The 16,426-nt window shown below is 58.0% G+C and overlaps 1 protein-coding gene across 5 annotated transcripts in view; it reads left to right on the top strand.

The window, feature by feature from the left end:
• The window catches only part of ACTN4 (actinin alpha 4), a 69,012-nt gene that overhangs the window by 41,878 nt on the left and 10,708 nt on the right, over positions 1-16,426 (top strand). For 3 of the 5 annotated variants that reach the window (XM_059381414.1, XM_059381416.1, XM_059381412.1), the window contains exons 2-11: positions 981-1,095; positions 1,348-1,467; positions 4,465-4,551; positions 5,605-5,692; positions 6,245-6,323; positions 7,522-7,603; positions 8,380-8,465; positions 12,596-12,688; positions 14,466-14,696; positions 15,132-15,279. In XM_059381414.1, coding sequence (XP_059237397.1) covers positions 981-1,095; positions 1,348-1,467; positions 4,465-4,551; positions 5,605-5,692; positions 6,245-6,323; positions 7,522-7,603; positions 8,380-8,465; positions 12,596-12,688; positions 14,466-14,696; positions 15,132-15,279 — 1,129 coding nt within the window. Of the gene's footprint in view, positions 1-980; positions 1,096-1,347; positions 1,468-4,464; positions 4,552-5,604; positions 5,693-6,244; positions 6,324-7,521; positions 7,604-8,379; positions 8,466-9,491; positions 9,578-12,595; positions 12,689-14,465; positions 14,697-15,131; positions 15,280-16,426 lie in introns of all 5 variants that reach the window. The other 2 variants (XM_059381415.1, XM_059381413.1) reach the window with 1 other exon arrangement.

The following is a 16,426-nucleotide window of genomic DNA, read 5'->3' as shown; positions in this document are numbered from 1 at the left end:
CAACCGTTCTAGTATGGGTTTGGAAGGAAACTCTGTGCCCATCCTCACTGTGGTGCAGCATGTTAATTAGATGGCTTCTTTAGGAGGGGCCTTGTGTGGAGTCTCTAAATGAGCAGGAGTGGTGACAGTTGTCAAAACACATGGTGCTCCGCCAGAGGTTCCCTCGAAGCCCCTGGCCCCCAACATGGCCTCTGCCTGGGCCTGGGCCTGGAGTGTGCTCTGTGCGCTCCTGGCCCTCTGCCCACCTCTACCCTGGCCTGTGCAGATGGAGGGGGCAGGGCGGGGCACGGGGGCTCCGTGAGAAACAGAAGCGTGGCATTGTTCCCAGACCCTGTTGTGGGAGGCTCAGTTGCCCCAGAAGGTGTCTGGACATGTCCATCTTTAAATGCTGTGACGTGCTTTCTGGGGGCTGATGTCTGGTGACATGGCTAACTGGTGGCGGGCTGAGTGACGGGGGCCCTGTGGGAGATACTGTGTTGGGGATTTGGGTTTCTTGTTTGTGACCCTCTCTGTCTGAAAGCGTCCTGTCACCTTCAGCATCCACATGCCCTGTGTTTCACAGAAACTTCTTAAGAGACAGCTGCCTAACCCAGGTGGGCAGTGGCTGCCTGCCTCCCTCTTGACTTCCAGCTTCGTTAAGCCCCCTTGAGGTTTGGAAGGTGAGAAGTGGAATGTTCCTAGGGAACAGAGGGTGTCTGGCTTGCAGGGAAACAAATGAGGCTTGCATGGGGCTCAGAGAATCTGCCACTTACTCCCTGGCTGATAACACAGCGGATCTGTTAACTACCCCGAGCCTCAGTTTCCACAGATCAACTTGTCCAGGTCACTTAAAGACACAGAAATAGTGCATATGAAGCCCGCATTGTGGTCTTCATATGGTGACCACTGTGGTCCCATGTCAGGGCTGTGGCCTAGTCCTTTTGCTAGAAAGCCCCAACACCCTCACAGACCCTCTATGCCTCTCTGTCTTGGCTCCCTAGACGTTCACAGCCTGGTGCAACTCCCACTTGCGGAAGGCTGGCACGCAGATCGAGAACATCGACGAGGACTTTCGAGACGGGCTCAAGCTCATGCTCCTTCTGGAGGTCATTTCAGGTGAGTTTCCTTTCCACCCCAGGACAACCCAGACCTGGAACAGGTGTGCTGTTAGAGGTCCTAGGGACACAGACTACCCAGGCTGTCCCATGCCTGCTAGGAGGATCATGAGGCCTGAGTGATGGCAGCATGTCCGGCTCTGGCCTGGGATGGAGCGGGGAGGGGGCAGAGCACCTTGACGGCGGGCTCTGGAGAGTAGTGGGGTCACTAAAGCTTCCCTTTCTCTCCCCTCTCTTGGTGTGTGGCTCTCAGGAGAGCGGTTACCTAAGCCAGAGCGGGGCAAGATGAGAGTGCACAAAATCAACAATGTGAACAAAGCCCTGGACTTCATCGCCAGCAAAGGGGTCAAGCTGGTCTCCATCGGGGCAGAAGGTGAGCTTGGTGGGGGCAGGTCGGTTCTTGGCCCATAGGCTCTGAGGCCGGAGCTCTCTGTTCTGAACAGACTTGGGTGGGTGACAGAGCACTTGGGGTGTGTAAAGCCCCAGTAATATATCCAGCAGTGACCACAGTGCCTGCCCTCTCAGTGGGATCACTGAGCCCACGACTTCCCCCACCCCCTTCACCTGCAGAACAATCCATCCGGGACTCAGGAATCTGGCGTCCTCGGGCATGTAGGGCAGGCCCCTGCTGCAGGGGAGGAGTGGCTTTGACTTGGACCCTGGATATCCTCACTCACCCTCCTTATGCTGGGCCTGAGAGACACTGACAGACATGTGACCTGGCATCTGTCTGTGTCTCTGCAGCACCTTTGTCCTTTGGCCCTGCCTGGTATCTGTGGATAGGAGGGAATGCAGAGAAGAGAAGGGCATTTGAGGCCCAGTGTTGGGGCTCTGGGCTGGGGTGCAAGTCCAGAGGTCACTAACGACATGCTCTCCCTCCCGCAGCTAGCTTGTCTTGAACTCACAGGCCCTTTTGGAGACGAGGCGAGGCCAGATAGAGCCCAGAAGGTCCCCATCAGCTCCTGCTCACAGTTCCGCTCATTAGAGCAGGATTTCCTACACCCTGACATCCATGTTGTCCCAGCTTTTAGAAAAACAAAGAAAACTAATTGCCTTTAATGACAGGGCTCTGAAAGTTTGGCCAAGACTCTAGGCCAGAGTGTGTGTGCTGAGTTCCAAGGCTCTGCCCCCGTCTGGGACCTCTCCGGGAGGGGTGCCAGGCATCACATGCCATGGTTGAGGTGGTTGGTGTTTGTTTAAAAAAAAAAAAATCAAAACCCCCCAAATCAGTTGGGCTCTCTGATTTTCTGTCCTTACATGGATCTTTCCCCCTGGCTCCATGCCAGCCTTCTGCTTCTCACAGCTGCATGTATTTTGCTCAAATGCTAGCCTGTAAATACAGAAGGGCTGAGAGGACAGACCTGGTGGCACTCACCAATTTTCATTTGAAGAAAAACTTCATCTAAAAATGCTGTCTGTTCGTGCCCAGCTTGGTTCACTCGCAGTCCCTGTGACCGCTGGGCCTGGGGCAAAGCTGAAAGGCAGCCCGCAGGAGGGGCCCTGAGGGCTCCAGAGTACCTGAGAGCCTGGCATCCACCCCGCCCCCATCGCCCTGCCCGCCACACAGTCCAGGCTGCAACGGAAACATAGGTTCCTCGGTGCACAGCTTTGGGTCCGAGAAGTAGCTGTGGAGCAAGTGACACGAGAGAAGCTGTCTCCCCTCCCTCACGGGATCTCCCTAAGCCCTCCAGGACCAGCTTCCTTGTGCAGCCAGCCGGGTAAGGGAGCCACGGCCTCCTCTGCAGACTGTGGCTGGCTCCCTGCCCTGGTGTGCCCGGCACTTGGGAGGAACGCAGTATAGATTTCCTGACTGGAGGGCTGCCCTTGCCCTGCGCTGGGAGCACTCAGCCTGGTTTCCGGGTCTGGGCTTCTTAGCCCTGGGAAAGGACCCAACAGACACTGTCCTTCCCCTGCCTCCAGCCAGCCGGCCACGCACGTTTCCTTATGCTGACACTCCGAAGCCGAAAGATCTGCCCTCTGCCTTCAGCCTGAGGCTTGGCTGTGGGGAGTGTCTCCATGGTGGCTCACGACCCACCACCTTGCCGCCCCCCCCCCCCACCTTGAGTGTGTTCCTGGGGAAGGTTGGGCCCCCTCCTCTGCATGAGTGCTCTGCCTCCTCTCCAGATCCAGCCCATCCTAGAGCTTTCTGTTCTCGAGGGCCAGCGGGTCGGTTCTCTCCCTGCACCTGCTGTGCTGAGATCCTGAGGGGCTGGTGGGGTGCAGAGGCATTCAGAAGACTGCTGTGGCTCATCTGGCCAGCAGACTCAGGGGTGAGGCCGGTCGCCCTCACTTCTCTGACCCAGCCCGGGACACATGGCGCCCTGAGTGTTGCAGAGAGGACTGCTCTCTAAGCCCCTGAAGCTGACGCGTGTGGTGCAGGCCCTTACCTCTCACTCCCGGGAGTTGGAGACAGTCTTGGGTTTCGGTTAGTTAAGGAAGCACATGCTTACCAGCTGCGCCTGTGTCACCGCTGGCCCGTCCTGCAGCATCTTAACTTCTACAAGGGCAGGTTCTGGGTCCCCAGGTAGAGCAGTGCTCTCGAAGGCAGGCTGAGAGCAAATAAGTCAGACACGTGGTTACATGTGGTGGTCAGTGTGCGAGGGGAGAGGCGCCGGGCTGACACCTGCAGATCCGTGCCCAGGGAAGCCACCTGGGAGAGGTCCCAGCAGAGGCTTATAGGATGGGAACGATGGCTGTCTGAGGAAAGGGTCAAGGGGCATACTTCATGGGCAGACAGAAGGTGTGAGGTCCTTCCAGCAAGGACGAACCTGGCTTGCCAGAAGGACCCAGCCAGAGTGTGCTGGGGTGGGCAGGTCCTGCAGGGCTCGTGAGGAGAACTGGGGGGTGTGGGCTTCATGTAGGTGTGGTGGGGCTGTGAGCAGGCGAGTGGCACAATCCAGTGTAGCTCTTCAGGCAAGTGCCCTGGCTGCTGTGGGGGTTGGGTCGCACGGGCCACGGAGGCAACAGTGTGTCCAGCTCGGGGGACCACAATGGGCCGGACAGGTGGAAGGACATAACAGATGGTCAGCAGACAGGAGTGCAGCGTGCACCCACCAGCGGGGACGTGGCCACAAAGGCGGGAGGGAGGTGCAGGCAGATGGTTGGGAATGCCGGCCCCGCGCCTGGGATAAGCCTCAGCGAGGAGCAGGCTGGAGCTGGCCAGACAGGAAGAGGCCCGCAGGTGCCAGGCAATAGAAGAAGGCTTTTGGGACAGTGTGTCCTGGCATTCAGGCCACATCTCGCAGTGTGGGTGGCGGACAGGCCTGGGTGGCTCCCATGGGACAATCAGAGCTCATCTCTGCACAGTGCCAGGAGGAGTCCCCTCCACTTTTAACAACTTCTCACTCTCGGCCCCCTTCCCCACATGCAGAGATTGTAGACGGCAATGCAAAGATGACCCTGGGAATGATTTGGACCATCATCCTCAGGTTCGCCATCCAGGACATCTCTGTGGAAGGTGAGAGCCTGCACACTGGCAGACTGTGCCTTTCCTCCCCTCCCTGCTTCCTCCCAGCTTGGGGAGAGTTAGATTACAATGTTGGGGTTCGGTCTTCCTGCTTGAGGTTCTGCCCTGTTTCCCAGCATCCCTCCCAGGGCCTGGCCCTGTGCGAGAGTGGTTAGTGAGATGCTGGCCCAGCTGCAGGTGAGGGGGGCTCCAGCAGCTGCCCAGCTCTGCTCTCCACCCAGAACCCTTTGGCTCCTGTGGTCTCCGTCTCAGTGGACCCTCACCGGATCCTCATCAGATGGGCACAGTTGATCCCATTTTACAGTCAAGGAATCTGAGTCCCAAAGTAAACTAGTGATGGAGTCAGGCCTGGTGCAGTTCTCTTGTGCATCAGAACCCTGCATGTGTCTGCTTGACACCCCCATCCTCTGACCTTTGCCTCCCAAGACCCTGGGGCTGGGCCGGGCTGGCCAGGAAGGAGCTGCTGCACTTCCCCTCCCAACGCCTGTGAGTGCCGCAGCATGAGAAAAGGCATCCCAGCCAGCCCTTGGAGGGGATGTGTGCAGTAGGCCACAGCGGTGACTGGGATGGACATGTCCTCTGCCCCCAGAACCCCCAGTCTGTCCCTGGGGAACCGATGACCTGGGCTCCCCAACTCCCATTTCCCTGAAGCCGCCCCTGCATCTGGGAGACCCCAGTGCTCCTACCCCCTGCTGAGTCTTTGCGTTCAGGAGAGGGCGAGACCAGCAGCTGGGGCTCTTTGAGCACTGTGTTGGTGGATAAAGGCACAGGCCTTGTGGTCAGAAACATGGCCCAGTGTCAGGCAGCCCCGTCGCTGCCACTTCCTGGGAGGACTCTGGGTAGGTGACGACTCAGGGCTGGCTCTGCAGACCAATGCCTAGGACCAGCAGAGGCCTGTGGATACTGGAGCAGGAGCAGCTCTCGTCCCCAGCTGTGCTGCTGTCCATCTGACCTCTGTGCTCGAGTCCCAAGTACCATTCCCTGGGACTGGGTCCTAAAGGTCGGGTTTGGAGCCGGTGCTCACCGTCCTTGTGTGTTTCTCAGAGACCTCCGCCAAGGAAGGGCTGCTTCTGTGGTGCCAGCGGAAGACGGCCCCTTATAAGAACGTCAACGTGCAGAACTTCCACATCAGGTGAGCGCCCGGCCACAGCGTCCCACCCCGTCTCCTTCCCTCACTGTCCCCCTCCCCCAGACACGGAGATCCGTCCTCGCACTTGCACCCTTTTCCTGTTTCTCCCCCACGGGTCAGGGCCGCCCAAGCGAAGTCCCACAGTGGGCCGTCTCCCTCTGTAGCAGGCTGTCCCGTTCAGGGCAGTCACACTGTCCCAGAGGCGAGCACTTGCTCGTAAGGTACTTGTCACCCATCAGGGGCTGGTCTGTTGATATGTATTCCCTTCTTTAATCCTCACAATGACCCTGTGGAGCTATCACTACCCCATTTTATAGATGTGGAAACAGGGAGCAGGAAGTAATGGACTTGCCCAGGGTCGTGCTGACAGTGAGAGCTAGGATTTCACCACTGGTCACCCGCTTGCAGCTGCTCTGCCCTACTCTCTCCATCCAGTGCCCGGCACACACACTGTCTAGTAATCGTGAATTAATCCTTCCTGTGGGTGTCCAGGCTGTCCGCTCTCGCATGATGGTGAGAGGGCCCTCCTTTCAACCTTTCCCTTTCCATCCCCAGCTGGAAGGACGGTCTTGCCTTCAACGCACTGATCCACCGGCACAGACCAGAGCTGATCGAGTATGACAAGCTGAGAAAGGTTTGCCTCTTGCTGTTCCCCTCAGTGGCCGGAGATACACAGAGTCTGACCTTGAGCCTGATCTTGGGTCACCTCCCCCAAGCCCGTCCATTGCTGGTGTCCACAGCTGGATTCTGCACTCAGATGGCCAGGCTGGGGGAGCCTTGTGCCAGCTGTCACCAGACCCCAGGCTTTATGGCTGATTCTTGCTGCCCTTGTTTCCCTTGGGGACTGTCCCCTTTTCCCTTTATGGGCATTGCAACTGCCCAGTTATTTTAGGGCTTGGCCAGCCGTGCCTTCTAGCTCCCCGCCCTTAACCTTTTAGCCTCTGGAAGCACTTCCTCTCTGTCTAATGGAGAAGAGGGGTGACGAGTTCTAGACCATCCCCACCGGCAGGTGTTTCCTGTGTAGGGTCCTTTCTCATTTGCCTCTGCAAAGCTTGGGATCCTGTAAGACCAAGGCCATGGCCTCTAGGAGCTCCCAGCAGAGAAGGCAGGGTAATGTGTCCAGAGCAAACGTGCCATAAGGCCGTGTACGTGCGCTGGGGCTGAATGAGGGTGGCAGGGGGTTCAGACCCAATGAGTCAGGGATGGATAACGCACCTGAGCTGGCATAGAGTCGAGGAAGGACCCCGGATTTGGGGGCAGCCTAGAGCCATTGGGGGGGTATTCCCAACTTGAGGGGCTGCAGTCATGAGCCTGCACTTGGTCTGTCCCAAGTTCCCCTGGGTAATTGGATGGGGCTCTAGCTGGACATGGATTAAGGCACATGAGGGAGGGTCTTTTAATTCCATGGACAGTGGGGAGACTGTGCGAAGGGATGCTTCAGGAAGGCTGCACCTTGGAAGTTCTCAGTTTACCCCCTCCCCATCACCCCCCCCAGTGCATGGTCTGGACCCCACTTCCCAGGTTTTCAGGACAGAGGTCTTAATCTGGGATCTAGAGAGCTGGAAAGTGTAAGAAAAAACATACCTGTGTTTTCTCTGGAGAAAACGTTGACAGTTTGCCCCACAAAGATTTCCAGAAGCCTTTCTTTGGGTGGGAATGGACTCCATCTGGGTGTCCCCAGCTCCATTCCCCACCGCAGCATATGGGGGCTGAGAGCTGCTTCAAGAACCCTTTCCAGTCCTGCCCCTTCCCAGAATGCCTCCCCTCCAGGCCAGCTTTGTTCCCATGTGCTTCTGCTCCTGCCCCTGACCAAGTTCTTCCTCTTTTCCCAGGACGATCCCGTCACCAACCTGAACAATGCTTTTGAAGTGGCTGAGAAGTATCTAGACATCCCTAAGATGTTGGATGCGGAGGGTAAGCACATCCCTTCTGTTCTGTCCCCACCCTGTTCAGCTCACGTCTGTGGTAGCTTGAGGTAGCTGGCCGTACCAGTGAGACGGGCTGAAGGAAGCTGGTCGAACCAAAGACCGTGGTCCTGCCCGGGAGCCAGAGCGGGAGCAGCCTGAGTAGACCAGATGGGCTCAGGGAGGGATGAGGAAGCTGGGAAAGGAGTAGCTTGAAGAGGACAGGTTCTGGGGGCCGCATCTTGAAACAGGACATGAGTGTCCTGCCAGTACCCAGCCTGAGTCCTACCCCTCTCATGGGATGGGCAGGCCAGATGGCCAGGGAGGCCTGGCTCCTACAGACAACCCAGATGACTGCCTTCCATGCTTGCCTCAGGTTCGAAGTCCGGAGCCCATCAAAGTGGAGTGTTTGTTTTTTCCTTTTCCGGCTTTGTTCCATTTCCCAGCCGTGCACACCCCCCACCGCCCCCAGCCAGGACCCATGGCTCTGGCCTCTGGTGGCCCCTGGGGCTGACTGTTGAGCAGCCCCTTGAGGCCTTTCTCAGAGAGAGGAAGTGGCCTCATTCTAATCCAGTTCCCACAGCCTTGGCCTTTCTAGAGACCACAAGGGATGGAGGGGCTGAGGGTGTGGACAAGCCCACTAGAGTCAGCAGGGGTCACTGAATCCATTCTGAGGGTCTTTCTCCTGGGATGCCTGTGGCCTTGGGAGAGTTTGGATCCCAGTGAGCAACAACCCCTCCCCACCGCCCCTACTTGGGCGGTTTAACCCTTGTCGTTCACTTACAGACATCGTGAACACGGCCCGGCCCGACGAGAAGGCCATAATGACCTATGTGTCCAGCTTCTACCATGCCTTTTCGGGAGCGCAGAAGGTACCGGGCAGGGCCAGGCAGGCCCACCTCGCCGCCACTGCCCAATGCCGCTACTGCCTCTCGCCTCCCATGCTCACCTCGTTTCTCTTGCAGACAGCAGTGGCCTCTCTCCGACTGGAAGCCGCCCCCCCCACCCCGACTTCAGGCAGCACTGCCCGTGTAGTCTTTGCTCACAGTGTCTGTTTCGCTTCTGGTCTGGGCCAGACTCCGTACCAGACATGGGGCATACAGTAGGGACTGGGTCAGACAGGATCCCTGATCTCATGCAGCTGCCATGTCAGTTGGGGAGACAGTTGACAGGTGTGGCCTCAGCTCGGGTCATCTCATGTGGTATCAAGCACAGTAGAGAATGTGGGGCAGGTTAGGGGAATGTGGGAGACAGATGCGGGGCCTGCTTCAGCTGGGGGCCGTGGCGGGAGGCTTCTGCCGGCCGACCTAAGCAGGCACCTGCCGTGATGGGCAGGAGCTGCAACATGAAGATCAGCAGGAATGATCTTCCAGGCAGATGGTAGAGCAAGGTGCAAAGGTCCTGGGGCAGAAATGAGCTTGGCTTATTCAAGGAAAGGCCAAGAGGAGAAGAATGAGGTTAGAGATGGTAACAGGGCCAAGATGTGTAGAATCACAGTAGTCTGGGATCTGGAGTTGAATTCAAAGGGCCCCCAGAGACCACTTAGCGGTCTGTTCTAGGGGTGGTAGCTGGTTACGTAAGACATGATCTCACTGATGTTTTCAGAAAGATCAGTTAGCCTTTGAGCCCTCTGGCTCTGCACAAGGCTTCCTTTCCAAAGCCAGTAGCCAGTGTCACCCAGCTCTGGTTAGAAAAGGGACCCACCTATTCGGACTTCTCCCTTGGCCTCTACAAAACCTCGGCAAAACTCGCCCATGCTGCCAGAGCCGGGGTTTGGCTTCCAGTCTGGAGTGAGCGCCCTTCCTCCCGCATGAGCCTCGGGCCCGGCCCCGGTGCCCTCCCTGCAGCTGTCACTCTCTCCTGCCTTTCTCTCTCTCTTTCTCTCTCTCTCTGCGCAGATATTGTAGGCACTCTGAGGCCAGATGAGAAGGCCATCATGACTTACGTGTCCTGCTTCTACCACGCTTTTTCGGGGGCTCAAAAGGTGAGCTGGGGCGGAAGCATCCCTCACTGCTATGGCCAGAGCCTGGTCCTCGCTCTCCCTTTGTCCCTGCCACCCATTTGTGGTTGGAGCCCTTGCCAGGCCATCCCACAGGCTGCACCAGCATGAGGAGGCACCCGGTCAGGAGGGGTTCTCGGGACCGTGGGCCTTAGGTGCTGACAGACCACGTGTATTCTCTGTGAGCAGAGCCTGGCCCGTAAAAATGGGGGAGGCGTCCCTGTAGAGCCGCATTTAGCAGGTGTGCTCCTTCCTGGCCACTCGGCTGCCCTGTCCTTTCTGTGCTGCGCCCTGCCCTGGTCAGTTGCCTGCTGGCCTAGCTGTGTGCTCGCACTGGGGAGCATTGGCCTTTCTGGCTCTCTTTACAACTTCTTCCCCTCACGGGTGCTGCAGGAAAGGCTTGGTCCGAGCAGGTTACATCCTCTCTGGACTCCTGTCCCCAGTGCCGCCAATACCAACAGTGTCCTCGGGGGTGTCTGAGCCCAATGGCAGCTGTCCACTCCCATGAGAAGGCACCCGGCGGCTCCTGGGCAGGGAGACTCTGCCTGGAGGCCCGGGCACCTTTGTCCTCTCCACTTGCCTCATGTTTCGTGGGTCCTGGGTCCATGTACTCCCGGTGACTTGATTCCATGTCAGCAGTTAGGAGCAGGCAGGGCTGGGGAGGAGAAACCGGCTTTTGTTAGCTGAGCGTTTACTGCATGCTGGGCAGTCCTGCGGCAGCTCCGCATGCGCAGGTTCTAGGAGAGTCCCGCGCACGGCTGTGCGGGGTGGGGTGCAGTTACCTTCCTGTAACAGGAGGACACTAGAGTTCAGAGAGGCAGGGAGCCCTTCGCAGAGTCACAGAACCAGAGCTGCACCTTCTGGTCCTATGGAGCTCCTTCTGTGGTCCGTCTGTCCTGATCCCTGCTGTCACCTCTTAGCAGCGTGACCTGAGATGAGTCCCTTTCCTTCAGTTTCCCCACCTGTAAAACGGGGATCCTACCCATCCCTGTCTCAGGATTGTCCTGAGGGTGAAGTGAGCTCACATAGAATGGCGCCTAGCCCCGTAAGCACTCAGCTGGTGATGGGGTGGTCAGAGCAGCCTTCTGGGTGTACCCCATCCACCATGGTCTTCCTAGCCCCATGGCCTCTCCCCACCCAGCCAGCGTGTGGTGGAACTTGTGTTTGCGGTGTTCTGTTGGGGGGTGGGGGTGGGGACGGGCAGCGGCGGAAGATTCCCGGACTCAGACCCAACCTGGCTGACCGCACGCTTGCCACTGGCCTCACCGCTCCGCAAGGTCCTGGCCGGCTTCACTGCCCACCACATCTCCCTCTCCTGCCCAGGCTGCCCTTCCCGGCTTCACGCTGGCCTCCGCTGCGGTGGGAGCTAGGAGGCCTTGAGGGATTTGTGGGAGCAGATAGTGGCAGAAAAGCTCAGGCCGGAGCATTTGGGGGTTTCTGAGGCAGCTGGGCCTGTCTTGGGAGACAGGAAGAAAAGGTCAGGCTACTGGGAGCTGCCCATTCACCAGGAGACGTGCTGTACTTGGGCTTCTCCAGCTGTCGGTCCAGCTTCCCCCAGCCTGTGTTGACTTCTGCAGACAGCCCTGCGATGCTTTTATTCGTGCTACTCTGTGTCCTCAGAGACTCAGGCCAGCCGCTCAGAAGAGTGCTCTCTGGCATCCATTCTGGTTTATAAGCACAGGGCAGACTCCAGACCTCACGGGAAGTATGCCCGTTCTCTCCTGATAGTTTATTTTTTGTCCCTAAGCAATTGCTGCTTTCCTTTGTTTGCTCCTTCATTCATCAACTTTGAGTATCTAAAACTTAACCCAGTCCCTAGAGAGGTGCCAGGAATTCAGCGGTGAAACAGTCCCTCCGACTAGCAGCCCCCGCCTCGGGGTGGATCTGAGCACGGGGTACCCGTTGTCTCTCTCAGTCCGGTCAGGGACTGACACCCCACAAGAACCCCCCCCACCCTCTGCAAGCTGAGACCTTAGTTCTGCTTCCGGCATGCACTCGGCTGAGGCCCTTGTGAGCCTCATTTCTGAGGCACAGTGCCTGGGGCTGTTGGCGTGTGGCCTGCAGCGTGGTGCCCAGCGTGTGCATGTGTGGGCACATGTACACACACGCCAATCCCGGCTGGTCCCCCACTCACCTCCCCACCTGTCCCGGAGACAGCGTGTGGACAGGAGAGGCTGGGCGTCGGGGCCTGTGGCTAGCAGGTGTGGAGCCATCCCCAAGCCTCTCTGTTTTCCTTCCCCACCACTCTATAGACCCTCCTCACTCTTTCTGTTCCTGTTCTGTTGCCGTTTCAACTTCTCCTCTTGGACCCTTTCTGTGCTTCCTGAAAGGTACCTGGTCTTTCTGCTCCCCGTGTGGCACCCCCCGCTCTCCTTCTTCACCACTCCTCGCGTTTCCCCCAGCAGGACAAGGCAGCACGTTGTCCCGTAGTCCTGAGCAGAGGCTGGTCACAGTCTCCACCGCTCCCTTCTGCCTCGTGGGTGGTGACTTCTGCCCAATGAATCATCTGCACCCACCTCTGAAGGGAGGATTAGAAAGGGGATACTGGTGCTTTCCTGTGCACAGACTTCTTTGGGGGCCCCTGAATCTCTGCTGCAGACCTTTCCACCCGGGGGACACTCTTTCAGGGCTTGGCCCAGTGGAGGACCCCACCCAGCTTCACTACTCGGCCTCCTTTTCTGTGGGCCTGTTAATCCATTTCCCCAAGAGTGGAAGGGCTCCCTGGCCCCCTTCAGTGTCTCCAGGGTCCAGGCCAAGGGAGCCGAGGGGCCCAACTTTGCCGGGGGCGGGAGGTGCATTAGCAGTAAGCTATGGGGACGCCGGCAGAACCCATCAGGACGCAGCCACTCAGGGTGCCATCTTGCTGGAGCTGTGCTTCTCTCCTTCCTTCCTCGGGGAGTGCTGGGTGGGCTGTGGACGGGCCGGCTCTGGGGGATGAGCCTGTCAGGAGGGAGGGTCACCAGCCCCTAGGCACCCCTGACCATGGCACTTCCCGTGTCCCAGGCTGAGACCGCTGCCAACCGGATCTGCAAGGTGCTGGCGGTCAACCAGGAGAATGAGCACCTCATGGAAGATTATGAGAGGCTGGCTAGTGACGTAAGTCTGCCACTCACTCCAGCCCCACCACAGTGGGAGGACTGGGGTGCCTCTGGTTACCCTTGGGCGAAGGTCATGTGACACTTGCAGAGGGGAGGGCAGACACAGCAGTGACCCTTCCTAGATAAGGACATGAGCTGACAGACTGTGGAGTGTGGCCAAGCCAGTGTGTGACCTTCCAGGCTAGCGTCATAAAAGGCTGAGAGTCAGACAGGTGTCACCATGCTCCCTGGTTTCTGTGGTCTTGAGCTCAGGTTCCTGCAGAGGTACTTAAGGACAGAGTTTCCCAAACACCCCACCACTCCAGAATTATCGGGGGAGGTTTTAAAAAAACCTGCCATGCCCTCACTGCAGGCTGACTGACTCAGTGGGATGGTGGGAGACCCCTGCGCAGGCACAGTGGCAGGACTGCGGTTTGTCGCGGCGGGCCCGGCACCTCACTTCTAGAGCAGGGTCTACTGTCTACACAGCAGCCCCGGGCGGAGGGAACACATCTCACCTCTTTTCCAAGTGGGGAAACAGACCCAGAGGGTCAGGCACCAGGCGCGCAGCTGGCAGAACAGAAAGCCAGAGGTCAAACCCAGGCAGCTCTGCTCTAGAGCCTGAACCCGGAAAGGCCACTGGGAACGTGGGTGTTTAGTTTTGGGTTCCCTCTTTTATTTTAAGAACTTCCACTTTAAAAAAATACATATGTATATATTGGAGTTTCTGGAGAGCAGTGGTTTGAATGCTCTTCGAGACTAATGGTTCCCAGACTTGGAAATTTCGCGAACCAGGAATATTTGAAAAAGTATTTGACAGCCAGCCTATGGTGACCAGCTTTTTGTTTTGCCAACTTAAGGATATTTTTAAAAGAAAAAGCCAACCAAGTACCCGGCTGGCTTAGTGAGGTGTGGAACTCTAGATCTCAGGGTTGTGAGTTTGAATTCCACATGGGGACAGAGATTACTTTAAATATTTTTAAAAATTAAAAGAAGCTACCGTCTGTTACCACCATGCTTTGTAATACCAAGAGAAAGTTAAAAGCTTCTGTCTTGGAATCCCATCGCTTCCTAGGAAAGGGTGGCTGGCACCATCCACCAAGATGTAATGACACATAGATCCCTTTTTCCTTGGTTTTCTCATTTTGCTAGAGTTTGGCACTTGGGAACCACTTCTTCAAGCATCTCGATGCTGGACAGTAAGATTTTCCTCTCCAAGGATTGTTCTAGAATTGCTTGTTTGTACCTGTCCTCACTCCGTCACATATGAGGGGCTCATAAAATACATATCACTACATCCCCCCATTTTACTGTCAAATTGTTTCTGTCCCGGGCCCTGTACCCAGTGTGCGGACCGCCTCAGATTGAGTCTGCCATGCTGTGGGCTCTTCCCTGGAGGATGCTTACAGCCCAGGAACAAGGAAGCAACGAGGTGTCACTCCAGGACAGTGCGGAGCTCAGCGGTCATAGGGCTGTGTGCTGGGACTGACGAGAGGGGCGCATGTATTGAGCCCACCTGGCTTTGATCTCAGGTCTGAGGAGGAGGCAGCCCAGGAGCAAGGCATGCCGAGGATATAAGCAGAGAGCAGCACAGTGGTTCAGAGGGGGGCACACATCCTTGTAGTTCCCAGTCTTAGGCTCCCAGTGGGCACCACGGAGAAGTCAGGCTGGGGAGCAGGGCTGATCCCTGGGGGGAAGGAGGGGCCCTGGAAAACCCGTGCCCCTCGTGCCCATGAGTGGGGCCAGCGCCCCCCACACACCCCGCCTTCACCCTGAGGCCTCCGGTATGCCCGCAGCTCCTGGAGTGGATCCGGCGTACCATCCCCTGGCTGGAGGACCGGGTGCCGCAGAAGACCATCCAGGAGATGCAGCAGAAGCTGGAGGACTTCCGGGACTACCGGCGCGTCCATAAGCCGCCCAAGGTTCAGGAGAAGTGCCAGCTGGAGATCAACTTCAACACGCTGCAAACCAAGCTGCGGCTCAGCAACCGGCCTGCCTTCATGCCCTCCGAGGGCAGGATGGTCTCGGTGAGTGCCCGGGGTGTGTGGCCCGCTCCCAGCCAGCCCGCAGGGTTGAGGGGCAGGAGGGGGTACAGCTGACTCTTGAGCACATTCTTCCTCCCCCGCCACTTGACTTTTACGCCCAGTGTCTGCATTTGGACCCCTCCATGGGCCGTGATTCCAGAATCTCCGAGTGCTCGAGGCCACTTTTCAGGAGAGACAGGGTCCCCACTGCACGGTTGCCTGGCTCCCGTAGCGCATCTGGGGCATTCCTTCATCGTCACCCACTCATTTAATGCAAAAATGTGTGCACCTTGTGCTGGGCCCAATCCAGGCACGGGCTAGACGCAACCCCAGGCCATTTACGCTGCCTGCCTTCCCATCAGTGTCCCTCAGGGAGGGATCATCCTGCTGGGTGGCCCAGCTCCCTCTTGCAACTCCGTTCATCTTGTGTCCCCATAGGACATCAACAATGGGTGGCAGCACTTGGAGCAGGCCGAGAAGGGCTATGAGGAGTGGCTGCTGAACGAGATCCGCAGGCTGGAGCGGCTCGACCACCTGGCAGAGAAGTTCCGGCAAAAGGCCTCCATCCATGAGGCCTGGACCGACGGTAGGGTCCCCCAGCTTCCTCGGCCCGCTCCCGTCTTGCACACCTGCGCTCACATACACCCTCACAGCCCCTCGTGCCGTTGGGTCTGTTTGTCACACCCCCTTTCCTGCTGCCTGGTGACACTCCTGTCATGCAGCTCTGGGTTCACCAACCCTGGGCAGGAGGAACACTGTAGAGCTGAGCTGTCCCATCTGCTCTAACCTCTGAGGCTCCTTCCAGGTAGGCCCCCGTCTGGGTGGGCCGAGGCCATCCTCCAGGAGTACAGCCTAACCTCATCCCGGTTCCAGCAACAAGGGAACCCTTGTCCCTCTTTGCTGCTGTGTCTTCTTTGAGGATAGCGCCCCTGCTAGGCTAAGGCAGCCGGGGGTTGGGGATGTGTGGGATGGGCTCTCCCATCCTGGGAAGCCTGTGTTCAGATACTCTGCCTGTCTTTTCCCTCCTGCGCACTTTGTCAACTTGGACTTCACACAGAAGAGCCAGTGCTGGGTGGGCCTGTGTGCCCAAGCATGGTCCTTAAAGGCAGGTCCAGGGAGCCATCCCCCAGTTCAGCTGCCCACCCCAAGAGCTCTTCCTCTTGTTCAGGGGCCCGGGCCCCCGGAAGCAGGGCTTCTTCCAGAAGGGTAGCCTGTGATGTCCACTGTTTCTCGGCAGCCCCACAGCTGCCTCGTCCCTTGGCTCTAGATGTGGAATTCCAGCACGTCCCTGGCCCTCGCTTAGGACCCACACTGTGGTTGAGATTGCAAATCCCTGGGGTCTGAAAGCCTTCAGAAATGGGCCGGTGCCTGCGAAAGCCACGAGCCAGGACTCCCGCCCGTCCACTTGTGGCTGCCTCCTCCCCAACTGCCTTGCTGAGTTTAGTCTTCCTTGTGTGGCTCAGGGTGATGTCTCATCCCTCCACCCCACCATCCCCCATCAGGTCCTTGCTGAGCTTCTGGGGCTCCTCTAGCTAGTGGTCAGGCAACCCTGGCCTGGGCCAGATGCTGAGACCTACCGAGAGGCACCTGTGTGACCTGCCCACATGTCACCCTGCACAACCCGCAGCCTTGGGCCCACCTGCCCCATGTTCCTGGCCACAGGACCACTCATGCCCTCGTCACGTTAATGCGGGCTGTTGTTTTCAGCAGCAGCTGCTGGGCCCAGAGCCAAA

This window comes from Mustela nigripes, chromosome 17, assembly GCF_022355385.1.
Source record: "Mustela nigripes isolate SB6536 chromosome 17, MUSNIG.SB6536, whole genome shotgun sequence".
Classification (NCBI taxonomy): domain Eukaryota; kingdom Metazoa; phylum Chordata; class Mammalia; order Carnivora; family Mustelidae; genus Mustela; species Mustela nigripes.
Note: the sequence above shows the minus strand (reverse complement) of the source record. Positions and strands in the feature narration are given on the sequence as shown.